At 33.9% G+C, this 15,061-nt stretch overlaps 1 protein-coding gene and 1 long non-coding RNA gene across 4 annotated transcripts in view; one reads left to right on the top strand and one right to left on the bottom strand.

The window, feature by feature from the left end:
• Positions 1 to 15,061, bottom strand: part of EPHA6 (EPH receptor A6) — a 970,705-nt gene that overhangs the window by 137,652 nt on the left and 817,992 nt on the right. For 2 of the 3 annotated variants that reach the window (XM_032277212.1, XM_032277214.1), the window contains one exon: positions 9,651 to 9,776. The exons of the other annotated variant lie outside the window; for it this stretch is intronic. In XM_032277212.1, the coding sequence (XP_032133103.1) occupies positions 9,651 to 9,776 (126 nt within the window). The remainder of the gene's footprint in view (positions 1 to 9,650; positions 9,777 to 15,061) is intronic. 3 annotated transcript variants of the gene reach the window in all.
• The window catches only part of LOC116551014, a 334,562-nt gene that overhangs the window by 75,718 nt on the left and 243,783 nt on the right, over positions 1 to 15,061 (top strand). The window lies entirely within an intron of this gene.

Here is a 15,061-nt window from a genome sequence, read left to right as displayed (position 1 = left end):
CCTATTCCCATATCTCCTGCGTTTCAACTAATTAAGGATGTGAAAGATGTCTACAAAGAGAACCACAAAACACAGCTGAAATAAAGCAGAAATGAAATAAATAAATGGAAAAACATTTGAAGCTCACGAATTGGAAGGATTGCTATCATTTATATAGCCATACTGCCCAAAGCAATTTACAGATTCAATGCTATTCCCACCAAACTAACAAACTAATTTTTCACAGAATTAGAAAAAAATATTCTAAAATTCATATGGAACCATAAAGAACCCAGATAGCCAAACCAATTGTAAGCAAAAAGAGCAAAGCTGGAGGTATCACATTACCCAATGACTTCAAACTGTACTATAAAGCTACAGTAAACAAAACAGCAGGGTTGTACAAAAACAGGCACACAGGCCAACAGAAAAGAATAGAGAATCCAGAAACAGAGCCACAGAGCCCAACCATCTGAATATCTACAAAACTGACAAAAACAAGCAATAGTGAAAGGACTTGCTGTTCAACAAATGGTGCTGGGATAGCTGGCTAGCCATATGCAAACGAACTCTTATTTTTCGCCATATACAAAAATTAACTCGATTGATTAAAGATTTAAATGTAAGTCCTCAAACTATAAAAATCCTAGAAGAAAATCTAGGAAATATCCTTCTTAACTTTAGCCTTGGCAAATAATTCATGGCTCTTTTTCAATAATATCCTGAGTGTTACCTTACTTGTACCTTCCTCTCTTCTTTGGAAGACTGCCTTCTTGTTACCTCTACTTGGCAAAAAATCATAACTTTTTTTTTTAATTTAAAAAGCAGCTTAAATATCATCTCCATTGTAAATTATCCTATGAATTTCTTTCCATTTTAGGAAGGCTTGATTGTTTACATTCTCCTCCCTTTACATCTCAATCAATTTTAGAACACTTATGATACAGTATTGATGTTAACAACGTAGGTGTCTGTTTCCCATTCTAAAGTGGCCTTGAGCTCAGGACTTCATGCCTAATTCTTCTCTGTAAGATCACTATCTAAGCACAGAGATAGGCCCAGAGTAGGTATTCAATTTTATATTTTTTGAGTTGAATGTCAGAAGGAATACACACATAGAATATTCTCTAAGAATTATTTCAGACCTACAATAGATTTACTGAAATAACGGAATGGCAAAATCCATAATTTTTAATCCTAAAGTAGTTGTATTATTTTAACTATTGTTTAGAAGACAGCGAAATTCAAATTCCAGCTCCACTACCTTGCATGATCTTAGGAAAGTTCTTTTAGTTCTTCCAGTTTTTGCATCTATAAAATGAGAATAATATTATGTACCAAGTAAAAATTTTGAAAGAATCAGCTGAGAAAACATATAATTAGCACAATGCTTGTCACTAAAATATTGATGACCTGGAAGGGAATTATGAACTAGGGACTGTGCTGCTCCCTGGGATATTTTGTTTGGAAATTCCAGGATTTTAAAGGCCCACAAAGCTGTAAAACATTCTATATAAACAGGAAATATGTACTAAGGACACTGGCTAGAAAAACTTTCATATTTTACTTTCTCAAACATCAATTGATGATAATCATCTTAAGGTTCCATTAAAAATCAGTTTATTTTATATTAATATGTTCAAATAAGGCTTAAAAAGACAAGGCTTAGCAGTTGAAATTTCAGTTATAAGAGGCATATATGAGAAGATTTAAGAGCAGCAATGTGATATGCTTTTGCAAAACCTCTGGGGGAGATACTGGGTAAAGTGTTACATCCTGAATATTTTAAGAGAGTCCCTAAGCTTTTGGTAGAAAGCATCATATTTTCCAGTAGTATTTCAAATGCTATGCTTTACTTCTGGGTTGAAAAATGTCTTATTATTAAATAAGTGTTCCAACATTTTGCTTTCTGCTCTTCTACATCATTCGCTGTTGAAAGAAAACTATCAGAAAATTTAAAAATAAAACAACCCCCTAAACAGAATATATTTCATGTATTCTATCTATACAGGTATTTTACAGAGTGATTTTAATTATAATGGCAAAAACATTTGTTAAATAAGTCACACATATGACATGATTAAACCACTGACTACTTTCTTTCCCTCTGCCCCCACACCGGGCACGTTACTATTTATTTGTTAATCTTTTCTACAACTCTTCCAAGATATTTAATTTTTAAAAAGTTCAACTTTGATAAATGCACTCTCTCTATAAGACCTCTGTGAATAGAAATATGAAAAGCCAACATGGTGTCATAGGGCAGCTTCCACTGCGATTTGTCCGACAAAGCAAAAGAATGAAGGCTGAGGCAAGCCATGTGTTACAGCAGGGCTGGTCTGCCTCCATGTGACTTCTGTTCTTAAGCGGCACAACATCCCATGAGGGCCTGTGTGCCATTCTGTGCGAATCAACATGGTTCTCTGAGAGGAGCTTACTTTCTTAGCGTGTTCCCACTTAAGGTGAAAATCACTTACAAAACAATACCAATCAGCACAAAAGTCAGTGCTGATTTACATGGAGACTCAGCTACCTTAGAAGGCCATGTAAGGATTCTCAGAATTTTTCTTTGTAAGAAGAAAATGATTCTTGAATGCATCTTTTGAAAGTGCTGATCGTTTCTTTGAATAGGACCAAAATAAATGGCACAGTCTGTAATAATAAGAAATGAAGGTCTCTAGGGAATAGGTATGTTCTCAATGGAGAATTTAAGTAGCCGTATATACAATATCTATATTTTTAAGATTCACACTTATTCAAATGATATTAAGATAAAAGAAACATTTATGCTAATAAGAAGCCTTAGTTAAGGCCAAAGGCCAGAACTATTTAAAAACTCTGAAAATAGAGAGGTGAAAAAGAGCTACAAAAAAAAAAAATCTAGAGATTACTTAAAGGCTCTTTTAAGAGTTTTCATGTCTTTCTGGCAGGAGAAAAATAGAAATTCTCTTTGTAATGCTCAAGAGCTTGATATCAAATGCATCATGCACCTTTTTTTTTTAAATGCACTGTCAGTCTTACATAAAGATGGTGCTCACTTATATCAGTTATGCATAACTTTATATATAGAACAGTGAATTCTTTAGAACAAGGGTTCTTTGTGTGTGGACTCTAGGGTGTCCAGAGACCTCCTAAAATTGTATGTAAACATTTATATACATGATCATATGTCCATTTTCTTAGGGAAGAGAGTGGAGCCTTCAGTGGATTTTCAAAATCAGGGTTGGGGAGGAAGGATAAATAATTGCTGAGTTTTCACCTGGTTTATAATAAGGAGTCTTATTTTTGGCCAAGAAATAAAGTATAAAAGTTAAAAAGAATCTAAGTCCATGACCTGTACCACAGTATCAGAGTCATCAGTCCACAGGAATCTTTAAACTCATAAACTCTGCAATAAAGGTTTTATAAACTGAATGTTATTTGAAGGTTTAAAGGACACCTTCCATTTTATATATGTTTCCATCCTGAGTTTTCTTATTCCAATTGATATCTTGAACTTGCCTTCTTTAAACTCTACATCATTTTGTAACATGCTGTGTATTTCTCCTCAAGTAAGCCAAAGAACCAAAGAATGATGTACATGCTCTTTGGAACCCACTGACTTTCAGCCAGATTGAGCCCACTGAGTGCAAGCTCGACATTACCTCGTTCGCTCCCTTTGCATTTGCTATGGAGTAGATCCTAAACAGACGTTTAAAAACAATCCTCCAACCCAGCACCAGCAGTGTTGCGAATATTTTAGAGAGGCTGTGTTGAGTTGTGTAACTAGAACTCAGTCACTGATGTCACCCTCCTTTGTCCCTGGTTTGCTGGTGTGTTCTGTTTGTTATTCCATCAGCGACCCTACCTTCTGTATCTTCTCCCATCCCTGAAACAGCACCAACCTTGGTCTCTCACCCACACCTGGCTCGGAATCTCCATCCGAGTTTTTTAACAGCTGCCTTTCTGCAATGTTTTCTTCTGAAGCCCGCAGCTGCACAAACTTTAGAGGGGGAGCGTTCTCAAGGGAGATGAGCATTAAGTAGGGCCTGTACTGGTGTCTTTGATGTCGTGCAAATGGCAAGGAATAAAGAAAGTAGGAGTTGGTTATCCAGATACATGATTTCATTTTTATTATATTTTACATTTTAAATAATGTATTCAGGATTTTACTTTGCACATTTAATTTAGTTTTTCTGATTTCCTTTATAAGTAGTTTTGGCTTAAGTTGGTACATACACTCACATGTACCTCATCCAGGGTAATCAGCAGCATTCTCAACTGCAGAAATGTCTAAAATATGTGCCGTTCAATTAAAGAAATTCCCCCCTTAAAGATCTCTTACTTAAAAAGTATGCCACTGTATCTTATGTTGTATAAACTTACTACAGCAATAGATTGTTAAATACAAATATATGCTAAAGAAAAATACTCAAAAATAGTTGAAAGAATTTAGCCAATGTAAATTGTTTTGTCATAAGTAATTAATTTTGAAATGCCAAATTGTGGATCTAAAAAAAGGTACTGACTTTTTAAATAATGTCTGAAACTATGAAGAAATAAAATGATATACTTTGATTTTTCTGAAGTGCAATTTGATTGTATTTAAAATGCATGTACTTTTCCACTGTTGATTTTCCTTGGCATATTGAGTTTACGCCAATTTTCCTTAGCTCAGGGTACATTCCTCCAAAGCCTACCACCCAGTCTTATATATTTGCATTACTTTTCTTCTACAGTCCTCAATATGCATCAAAACTTGATAATATTATATTCATCAGATCCTAGACTTTCTGTAGCTTCAAACTTACTTAACATTCCTGGCTTATTTGCAACCTCTAAGCCATACACTTTCTGAATAAAAATAATTTTTTGACTGGATAATAGTGAATGCAATACTATCTCTGACTTCATCCCAGATAGGATTTCACATGAAACATGGAAAGGAAAATATTGATAAACATCGTTAGAGAGCTGTGAAGACATTTTAATGTTGGCTCAGGACTGCATTTCCTTTGCTACAGAAACGACATTATTGGATATGTGGTTTACAGAAATCCATTTGCTAACATGGCTCCTCAGAGAAGAGCAGTGGGGATGTGAAAATGTTTGGTATTTGAGTATAAGGCTCATCCAAATCTCTTTCCAAAGGATAAGTAAATAATATTAAACATTATTCTTAATTACATACTCAATAATTGCAAATCTAGTGTTTGAATACTCATGTGTTCACAATTGTCCTGTTATTTGATTCAGAGTAGCAGAGAGAAAGTGTCATTCCATCTTTGCCATTTCCTTTGAACCTAACACAAGTCATAGAATGACGAGAAGCTCAGGTAAAAATGTCAAACTAGGTGTATTACATACAGCATTGTACCTAAAGCACAGGCAGGCAAACTGAGAAGATATCTCAGAAGAACATTCCTTCAATAACCGAAGAGCTTCTAAGATTAACCACAGAGGAAGTATTAGGGAGCTATTCAACACTGATTTTATTCCCCCACAGCTTGTCTATTTCCAAATCCCACATGGTGCCTGTTTTCTAGTTCTCTCTTTCATAAACTTCTCTTATAATTGACAAAACTTGTTAGTTTAAGGTCTACATTTGAGTTTGGTCTAGCATCTATTCCATATATCTATATCTATATATCGATAGATACATATATTCCATCTCTCTCTCTCTCTCTCTCTCTCTCTCTCTCTATATATATATATATATATATATATATATATAATCCAATCTGGTATGTATACATATATATCTATTCCATAAATATATAGAATAGATGCTAGACCAAACTCAAATGTAGACCTTAAACTAACATAACTCATATATCTATCTATCTACCTATCTATGTATCTATATATATCTATATATATATATGAAACTAACATAACTCATATATATATATCCATATATATGGTATGTTATACATATATATATCCATATATGAGTTATGTTATGCATATATATATCCATATATATATGAGTTTCTTCATTAGAAAAAATATCAATTCTCTCAACTGATAGAAAACTAACAGAAAAATGTAAGCTAAATTTTGTTGATACAAACACATTCAACCTTAACATATTATTTGTTGAGTAATTAGCAGATAATAATTATACCTTTACATCTTATAGGTAGGTCTAATTTTTGAGAGACATTGTAATGGCTGTATTTTATGTAGATTTAAGATACCATGTGATATCAGATAGTTATTGCTGAGAAGTGACAAAAAAAAGTGAATTTATGAAATTTCCATAAGTTATTAATGCAGAATTTTATTTTTAATGCTTTATTATTCTTCTAGCATTTGTGTATGGCAAATGTCAAACTGCCAAAAATATAGAGGATTTGGGTAGAGGTGGATTCTGTCATCACGTGACCCACTAGTCTAAGAGTATATAGACTCAATATTCTATGGCATATAATAAATGTTCTAAGCCACTTTCAAATACTGTTTGACCACATAATTAAGTTAAAGCAATAACTACATGGAGCAAAGAAAGCAAGCTTATTATTTTAGAGAATATGTCTGATAACACATTTAAAAAAGAGACAAATTCTTTTCAAGGAGGTAGAATTTGATTTAAATAGGGATAATATAGTGGAGGAAGGCTTTCCTTTAAAAAATATAATTTAAGAGTCACGTCGTTTCTAATTTCTCTTCTCCTTCCCCATTCTCTTTTCTTCCTTTATTTTCCCCTTTCTTCTCTCCTTCCCTTTCCTCTCCTCTCCTCTCCTGTGACTTTCTTATTTATTTATTTATTTATTTATTTTGAGACAAAGTTTTGCTCTTGTTGCCCAGGCTGGAGTGCAGTGGCACCATCTCAGCTCACTGCAACCTCCACCTCCTGGGCTCAAATGATTCTCCTGCCTTAGCCTTCCAAGTAGCTGGTATTACCTGCCACCATGCCAAGGTAATTTTTTGTATTTTTAGTAGAGACAGCTTTAACCATGTTGGCCAGACTGGTCTCAAACTCCTGACCCCAGGTGATCCACCCACCACAGCCTCCCAACGTGCTGGGATTAAAGGAGTGCGCCACCACCCCCGGCCTCCTGTGAGCTCTTCCTGTATCAGGTGACTACTATACAAATGCATTCCATTAAATATATTGATATACTTGCTGCTCAGTTTTCAGCTACTACTTCCTGGTGTTTTCCTCCATCTGAAACTAAGAATAATAACCCTTCACTATGACTTTTTTAGAAATGAAAAACTTATAAACAGTTGACAACTGTTGCATAAATACTACAGTAATTTAAGGCTTGTCTGCTTTCTGGGTCTCATGATTCAAGGAATCTCTTATTATTATAGTTAGTGTAAAAGTAAGTACTACAGAAATAGTGTTCTTTAATAGCACAGTGTGACATGAAGCAAAAAAGTATTATATACAAGACATAGTCATGTATCTCTTTTAAATTTGATTATGATAAGTAATTGGGAACTAAATTAGCACTAGAACAGGTATTTAAATTTCTTGACTGATATAGAGAATGTCTTACGTGACCCTCAAAGCACTGTGACAGATGATCGATTGGTAGAAAGTGAGTTAACTGCTGCCTAGTGGGCATCAACCTTCAGCTGAGTATTTAAAGTGTAGTATGGGCTGTTGCAGGAACCAGCTGCTACCTTCAAATTGATGTCTGAAGCCTGAAGTGTATTCGTTCAGCTATTAGATGGCAAAGAAACACTTCAGTTTTTTTTTTAATATAAAACAATAAAAACTTCTCATGATTACTGCTTCATTCCACTTTACACAAAAGTTTAAAAAAATCTTGGGAAATCAGCTACAGTTGAACAGAAAGGATAAAAAAAAAACCTTTGAAATAGTAGCAGTCATTGCCAAAAAGTATCACACAAAATGTACAGAAACGACTTACCAAAATGATATAAGCCAGGAAAAGTGTGTTAATTTCAGTTTGTAGAAACAGGGACAAGTTTAGATCTATACATTTTTTATGAAGCAATTTTGTTTCACCTGATTTGTATGTAAGTCATGAAAACTGAACTGCGTTTCTCTCCTATAAAGCTTGAGGCAAATTTGCCTTAAAGCCTAGAAGAACAGAGTGCTAGAATGTTCTTTTAGAGCCCTCTCTGGAAAGTTGTTTCTGTATGTTAGAGAACAATCATCTTGCTTCTGTCATTCTCAGTAGCTAAATGACAAGGTTTTTTTTGTTTGTTTTGTTTTCTAACAGTGATATTGAAGAATTCAAGTCACCACTAAACTTCGCAACGTCATTTCTGCCAAACATATCTGACTTGACCAAGATTTGTCATTACGAGTTAAGGGTTAGGCCATTAAACTCCACATAATCTGCTCATCTTCTGAATTCCAATCACTGAGACATTAATTATATATGAAACTACACGTTTATATTTGCAGTTAACTCGGAGCTTGGCTTATATAGTTTTGCTTTCTCATCCTTTGCCACAATATCAACAACAACAACATTTCTGTACACTTGGTATAATTTCTGTCTCTAGGGAGATAAAGGGTAACATGACACCCAACAAAGTGAATATTTATAATCTTTTAATTTGTGTAATTTTGGTTTCTACTCTATCAGTGGTATTCTTGGCCACAAAGTATCTAACCACATCAATAAATTATGTAGTAATGAAGCTAAATGACATCAAAGCATATGTATATGTTTTAATAAAGTACAAAAGAGTAACTCAAAGGCAAAGGAAAAATATCAGTGTATAATGGTCTTAAGATTTGTTGGTATAATTATGCTAACAAGGACAAGAAACGTGCATTGTTAGGGTTTTTGTTTGTGTTGGATTTCCCAGTCTTTTCAAGTGTTCCCATTGAATTGCAGGCTGGGTCAGATCTCCTGAATATGGTGATGTCATTGCAATAATTTTTAGTATCATTATTAGTTGTAATAAAAATCACAAGGGTTATGATTTTAAAACTCCAAGAATCAATATTCAAATTCCATTTTGCTAAGACACATATGAAATGTAAAGTAAGATTGCATCCTTTGGGCACAATGAAGGAAGGCAGCTGAATATTTCACTAAATGACAGGCAAGAAACAAATTGTAATTAAAATCATGTCATGGATAATCTGCAAAGTGTTTTAGTAAATTTGAAATTGCATTTTTAAATGCTCAATTGTATGTTTTGTTTCTCTCAATAAAATATGACTTTGGTCAGACTGGCATCTTTAGGAAGGAATGCATATTAAGTTTTATTCTAAAAATGTTTTTCAGGTTGCTACTTTCTGATTTCTTCAAATCATTTTTCTATAATGAAAGGATACTTTAATTAAGCCTCTATTAACTCCATGAAATTACTCTTTCTGTCAAGAACACTTAATTTTTAATTCACTTTTCTGGCCAATTCCAAGTGGCAAAGTGTCTGATGTCTAGCCTTGTTTATTCTTGATTGACATATTTCGGATCTGAAGCTCCAATTATTACGTAAGTAAAAATTTTCTCAGAATAGGTGGCAGCACTGTGTGAATTGGGTGCTCAGAATCCAGATCCTTCTTCCACTTCCTTTGTGTCATTTTCACAGCGTCAGGTATTGTAAATGTGGTCCCTGAATTTAAGAAGTCACTTATATTTTTTTTCCACAATATATTTAAGAAATATTCATTTTGTATTTTGTGCCTATCAACTATGAGCTCAGTCCTACTGCTGTATGTGGTGGCAGAAAACATCACCTGAAATACCTACCAGCAGGAATCCTGGGGGGCAAAGATCCTCCCCCTGGCACTGGATGCGGGGCCTGGATGCTATTTAAAAACCCTGCCCTCAGGAAGCTGGGGCAAAGCGCCTCTACCCCAATGGCCGGGAAGGATCCTTTTAAGAGATAAAAATTGACATTAATCAAAGTCTTCTTTATGGAAAACTGTTGATCATTTACATGGAATAAAACCTAAAATCAACAAAGACAACACATTTTACAAAGAAGTTATAAAATTAAAGGGATGGAATGCAGTTTTACTCACACATTTATAAAATCAACCTAGCTTCCTGAAAAGAAATCTAGTCAACTAGTTACAATTAAAGAGGGTTAGAAGCATCAGAGTGCTAGATAAAATTTCTAAACCTATATTTAGAACAGAAAGCTATGCTACTGAATAATAAAATGAATATTAATGCTAGTCACTGATGTTATTTGCAGAATTCATGCACACGTCAGTTACAGGCACACAGAAAATAGCCACGATAAGATCTGATACATGTTGCATCCACAGGAGCAGTGCTTTTACTTTAGGGCTCTCTCTATAAGTGCTTAAAATAAGGAAAACTTTTACATCATGCAGCAATTACATATTTTTGCAACAGGGACAGGAAAATTGATGCACACAATTATTAATTTGTTATGCTTTTCTATTAGGGACAAGACACGAGAGTTTGCAAAGGTAAAACCATATGCTTTTTCATTTTGAAGAAGAATATTGTAAAGCAAAGAAAAAGTAAGCGGCTTGGAAATTTATCCATAAAATCATATAATGAATCATAGAATAAAAGAATGTCAGAACTGAAAACAGTCTAGAGATCATCTAGTTAAAAATGTTCATTTTAGACCAACAAACGGAGGCCTATAAACAGGAGAGGCAGTGCCACGTGGTTGGTAACTACCAGGACAGACTTTTCCCGCCCTAGAATAAAAATAAATCATGAATACATTCCTATTTGAGAGATTACTATCCTCTGAATATGAGTTAGAAACTCTGCACTTTGGAATAGTAACATTATAATTTGGCGTCTTAACTTCAAGATACTAAAAATCACTCACGAGAAAATTTAATACACTTGCAGTATCGGTGAACGGGCATCACTGGTAACTGATACGGCCAATCAAAGGAAAAAATCGCACTAAACTCCTCCCCCCCCCCAAAAAAAAAACCAAACGATTGACACCGATGGTAGTACGGAATGTATTTTGTTCAGCCACTCTGAAACGCCTCAGGCTACGTAGCTTCACGTTGGTCCCTGGGGTTTTCCTTTAATGCTCAGATTTAGCAAGTTCTGTGTTTGTGAAGAGACTTCACTTGGTATTTTGACACAAATTCTCCACCAAAAATAAGTTAAAATTTGAGGCTTCTTTGAACTTGGGTCAGAATTAAAGGAACTTGGTACACCATATGTATCTTACATCCATGGAGAAAGTTATTGGTAAAGAAAAGCACTCCAGCCTGGCGCCTGGTGACAGAGTGAGACTCTGTCTCAAAAAAAAAAAAAAAAAACAAAACAAAAGAACAACAACAACAACAACAAAAAAAAAACAAAGAAAAGCTCCCATCTCTTAGATCTTCAGAAATGTTTTCATGAAAGAGCAAAGCTACAATGTGTATTTTAACCGGGGAGGCCCATATGTGTGCACTGGATTAAAGAAAGCTTAGAAGAAAATTAAATACAGTGAATAAATTAGTTTTGTTTTTGATTTTATGGAGCTTTAGTGAAAGGGTCCTATGAGGAAGAGCAGAGCTGGAGTCTCTTAAAATTAAGAGACAAGGCAAGAATGCCAAGTGGTAAGTCAGAAAGTGCTCTGAGGTCACTTTCAAGGAGTAGTGAAACTAACTAACTTCCTTGTGAATGCACGGGATGTTTATCATTGAACACAAAGTTAATGTATCTCTGCGCAATGTTTCCCACACAAGGCATTTTCCACATTGGAAATGTTTCATCATTGTCTGAGATAACGCTCCTAATGAAGGTGCTTCATTGAATACCAAGTGGAGTGATCATATATTTATACAGCAGTCTTGTTTAACGTTGCAAGAGTAATGGTATTGTTACAACAGGAAAACAATGACAACAAATGCAGATTTTATTATATGCTGTGAAAAGCTAAAATAATGCAATTTTAACTGATTATGGATTTATGGAAGTCAAGTAATAGGAAACTCAGTTCAAGAATATTAGATCATAAAGAAAAATAATAACATAGAAAAGAACAGCAAAGAAAAAATGATATAGATGAAATTAAAGAAAATTTGAAGCAAAATAAAAATATGTAGAGTAGTGGCTCTAGATAACTTTAATATGTTACACATTGAGATTCTTATCTTTTTCCTGTTTTTGCCAACATCATCCAAACTGTTTTCTTAGACAAGATGCCCATTATTTTAACTTTTTGAAGGAAACTAATACAAAAATTATTTTATTGTTGTGATTGTATTGATTACTGTTTTTGTTGTTGTGACGGCCTGTCATATTTAATAGCAGCTTTCATCTGCCTAAGCTTCCTACATCACTCATAATGGCTTTGCTATGTTTCTTTATCATGGGTAAAAAGGTCTTTCATTTATTGTGGCATCTCTTCCTTAAGAAACTGTCATTTTTCACAGCTGAAAAAAACAAACAAAATAGAAAAACTGGGGTACCTGAATATATATTCAGGTGAGATATTATGTGATAGTAATGCCTTATCATTTTTCTTTTTGAGGTCAGTTATATCGACAGAGATTGCATGAAACACTAAAGTTGTAAGTTTTCACAATTTATACCGGAGAAATAGCAATTCTTTAATTCCCTTGTTTCTTAATCCACCAGGTGTTAAGTTTTGGGATTTGATATAAATTAGTTTTAGTCTTGTTTTCCCAATTGCCCAAGTTGCTAACTCTCTCTGCCTGTTTTCTTTTAACTAATTGTAGAATTTATTAATCAATTATATTGTAGCTAAAAAGTAAATGAAATCTAAAATGTGTGGCAGGAGCAATGTCCATTTCCACGAATATTTTGTTTTTAGTTACATTCTGTGGAGTATTTCTTAATATAAATTAGATTTTATATGTAATGAGAGTATTTCTCTAGCCTTTGCAAGTTCAAGATACAAAATGTGTCACTTCACATATACTTTTCTAAAACTCTGATCTTGATTCTCTCCTTACTGCAGTGGTTCTCAGCTTTGGTGGTAACTTCCCTAGCAGTGAGACTTGCAAATTTGGACTGAGGAAAGTCATTCCTAGTATTCAGTGAGTGGAAGGCTGAAGTTGAAATAAGTGGTATACCCCCTGCAAATAAGAGAATTCTCCAAAGGCCAGTAGTACCCACTGAGAAATACTGTACAAGAGTCAAAAAAAGTTTTTTTTTAAAGGTGCTAGTTGATAGGTTATGTAATGAGACTGTGGGAAGAAAGCAGCTGACATGGCCTGCATGCTTCCATCTGGCTTGATCAACTGAGGAGGCATTCTGACTACGCAGGTGATCTGGAGGTAAACTGGCCTACAGCATAACCGTTTCCAAATCATCCTAAAAATACATATGTAACACTTAATGAGGAGTGTCCAATATTTTGGCTTCCCTGGGGCACATTAGAAGAAGAAGTGTCTTTCTCTGCACATAAAATACATTAACATGAATGACAGCCAAGCTAAAAAAAAATGCCAAAAAAAATCTCATAATATTTTAAGAAACCGTAGGAATTTGTGTTGGGCCACATTCAAAGCCGTCCTGGGCCACATGAGGCTCCCAGGTCGCAGGTTGGACAAGCTTGACTTAAACTCTGTGAAACAAAATATCGTTTCTCAGTTGATATTGTAGCAATATCCTTTAAATAACTCTATATTGTAAATTAAGTATCATTAAAAATTTGTGTATGTAACAAACCTGCACGTGTATCCCTTAATCTAAAATAGAAGTTGAAATTATAAACAAGAAATGAAATTTTCACGTGTGCGCTCTGAAGGCAAGTTGTGAAAAAACATTTGTGAAAAGATAAACTAACAATGAGCTTAAACTGTTTGTGCCTCAGTTTCACCATCTGTAAACTGAAAATTGTAACTGAATCTACCTCATGTGCTGTTCATGAAAATTAAATGAAGCAAATGATTATAAATATAAGCCATCGTTATTATTTAGCAGTCTTAGTATTTCTTTAAAAAGAAACCTTTAAGCATAAAACTGAGATAAATTGATACAATTTCCTAATGCAGACTCCCCCACATACATATACAAACCTTTCATAGAAAACATTCCCTTCTTGGAAGATTACATATTAATAATTTACTTTTTATGCCAAAAAGTTTAATAGTAAGGACAACATCTCTGTAATATAAATGTTTGAGATATGACTCTTCAAATTGTTTTCATTAGGTTGCATTTTTGCAAATACCCATTATTATCTATGAGTAGACAATAGATACACTGACTTAATAAAAGACAAAAAATTTAGAATTGAAAATTTGAAATACATGCACATATGTATGTGTTTGAGGTGGTGCAGAAAGATTATTTTACTTGTTACTATGTTTTGTCCTTTTCTGTTATACCTTGTTCAGTAATGAGTTTACTTTATACTAGTGTTTTTCAAAATTGGACAGGGGGTATTCCAACAGAGTGCATGAAAGATGGCCAGCAGAAGGAAAATACTGAAAATTCCATTTATATTTATGCTTTTCCTTAACCTTTAGTAATTGCTATGCTTATGTATTAATTTATAAATATATAATCATACTAGTTGATATAAACAATAAATAAAATATACTAACAATATCCCCTGTAAAACTTGCTTATTTTTATTGTTAGATGTGTATGATCAGAGAATTTTGGCAATCACTTATTTAAGTAACAAAACTGTGAGAAAAATGCCGAAGTAAGGATGAAGTAGATGATTTACTTCAAGGGCTTGAATAATCAGGGAAAAGCTTTGATTTTACTTGGCCCCACACAAGGATCTTAGAAGACCATGTTGCTTCTTACACAGTGGTGTTCCACCTTGGATATTCATTAGAAAATACATAATAAAGGCCCAAGTAAACAAGCAGAATATGGAAAATCCATTTCTTCAACTCCTAAAATGAGTTATACGTCAACTACATTATGAAAATAAGGATGGTATATAAAAAGAGAAGGCCACAAAAACTCACTGGGAGCACTATTAAAATTACAAATTCCGCTCCCATTATAACAAACCTGGCCATAAATATGCAGCGCATCATGTATCATAGCTATGCCTGTTTGTAGTGTGATTATTATGTGAAATCAAGTATTGAAATTGAATTTCCAGTCAGACTTAAATTTTGTACCAATAATATGAAAAGTGAATATTATTTCAAAATATTTCATTCTTTATTTTATATTTTGTATGTTCTATAATAAACATAAAACAATAAAAAATAAGGCAGAACATTGAT

Source organism: Sapajus apella, unplaced genomic scaffold (assembly GCF_009761245.1).
Source record: "Sapajus apella isolate SASKATOON/1434 unplaced genomic scaffold, GSC_monkey_1.0 scaffold8, whole genome shotgun sequence".
In the NCBI taxonomy this organism is placed as follows: domain Eukaryota; kingdom Metazoa; phylum Chordata; class Mammalia; order Primates; family Cebidae; genus Sapajus; species Sapajus apella.
Note: the sequence above shows the minus strand (reverse complement) of the source record. Positions and strands in the feature narration are given on the sequence as shown.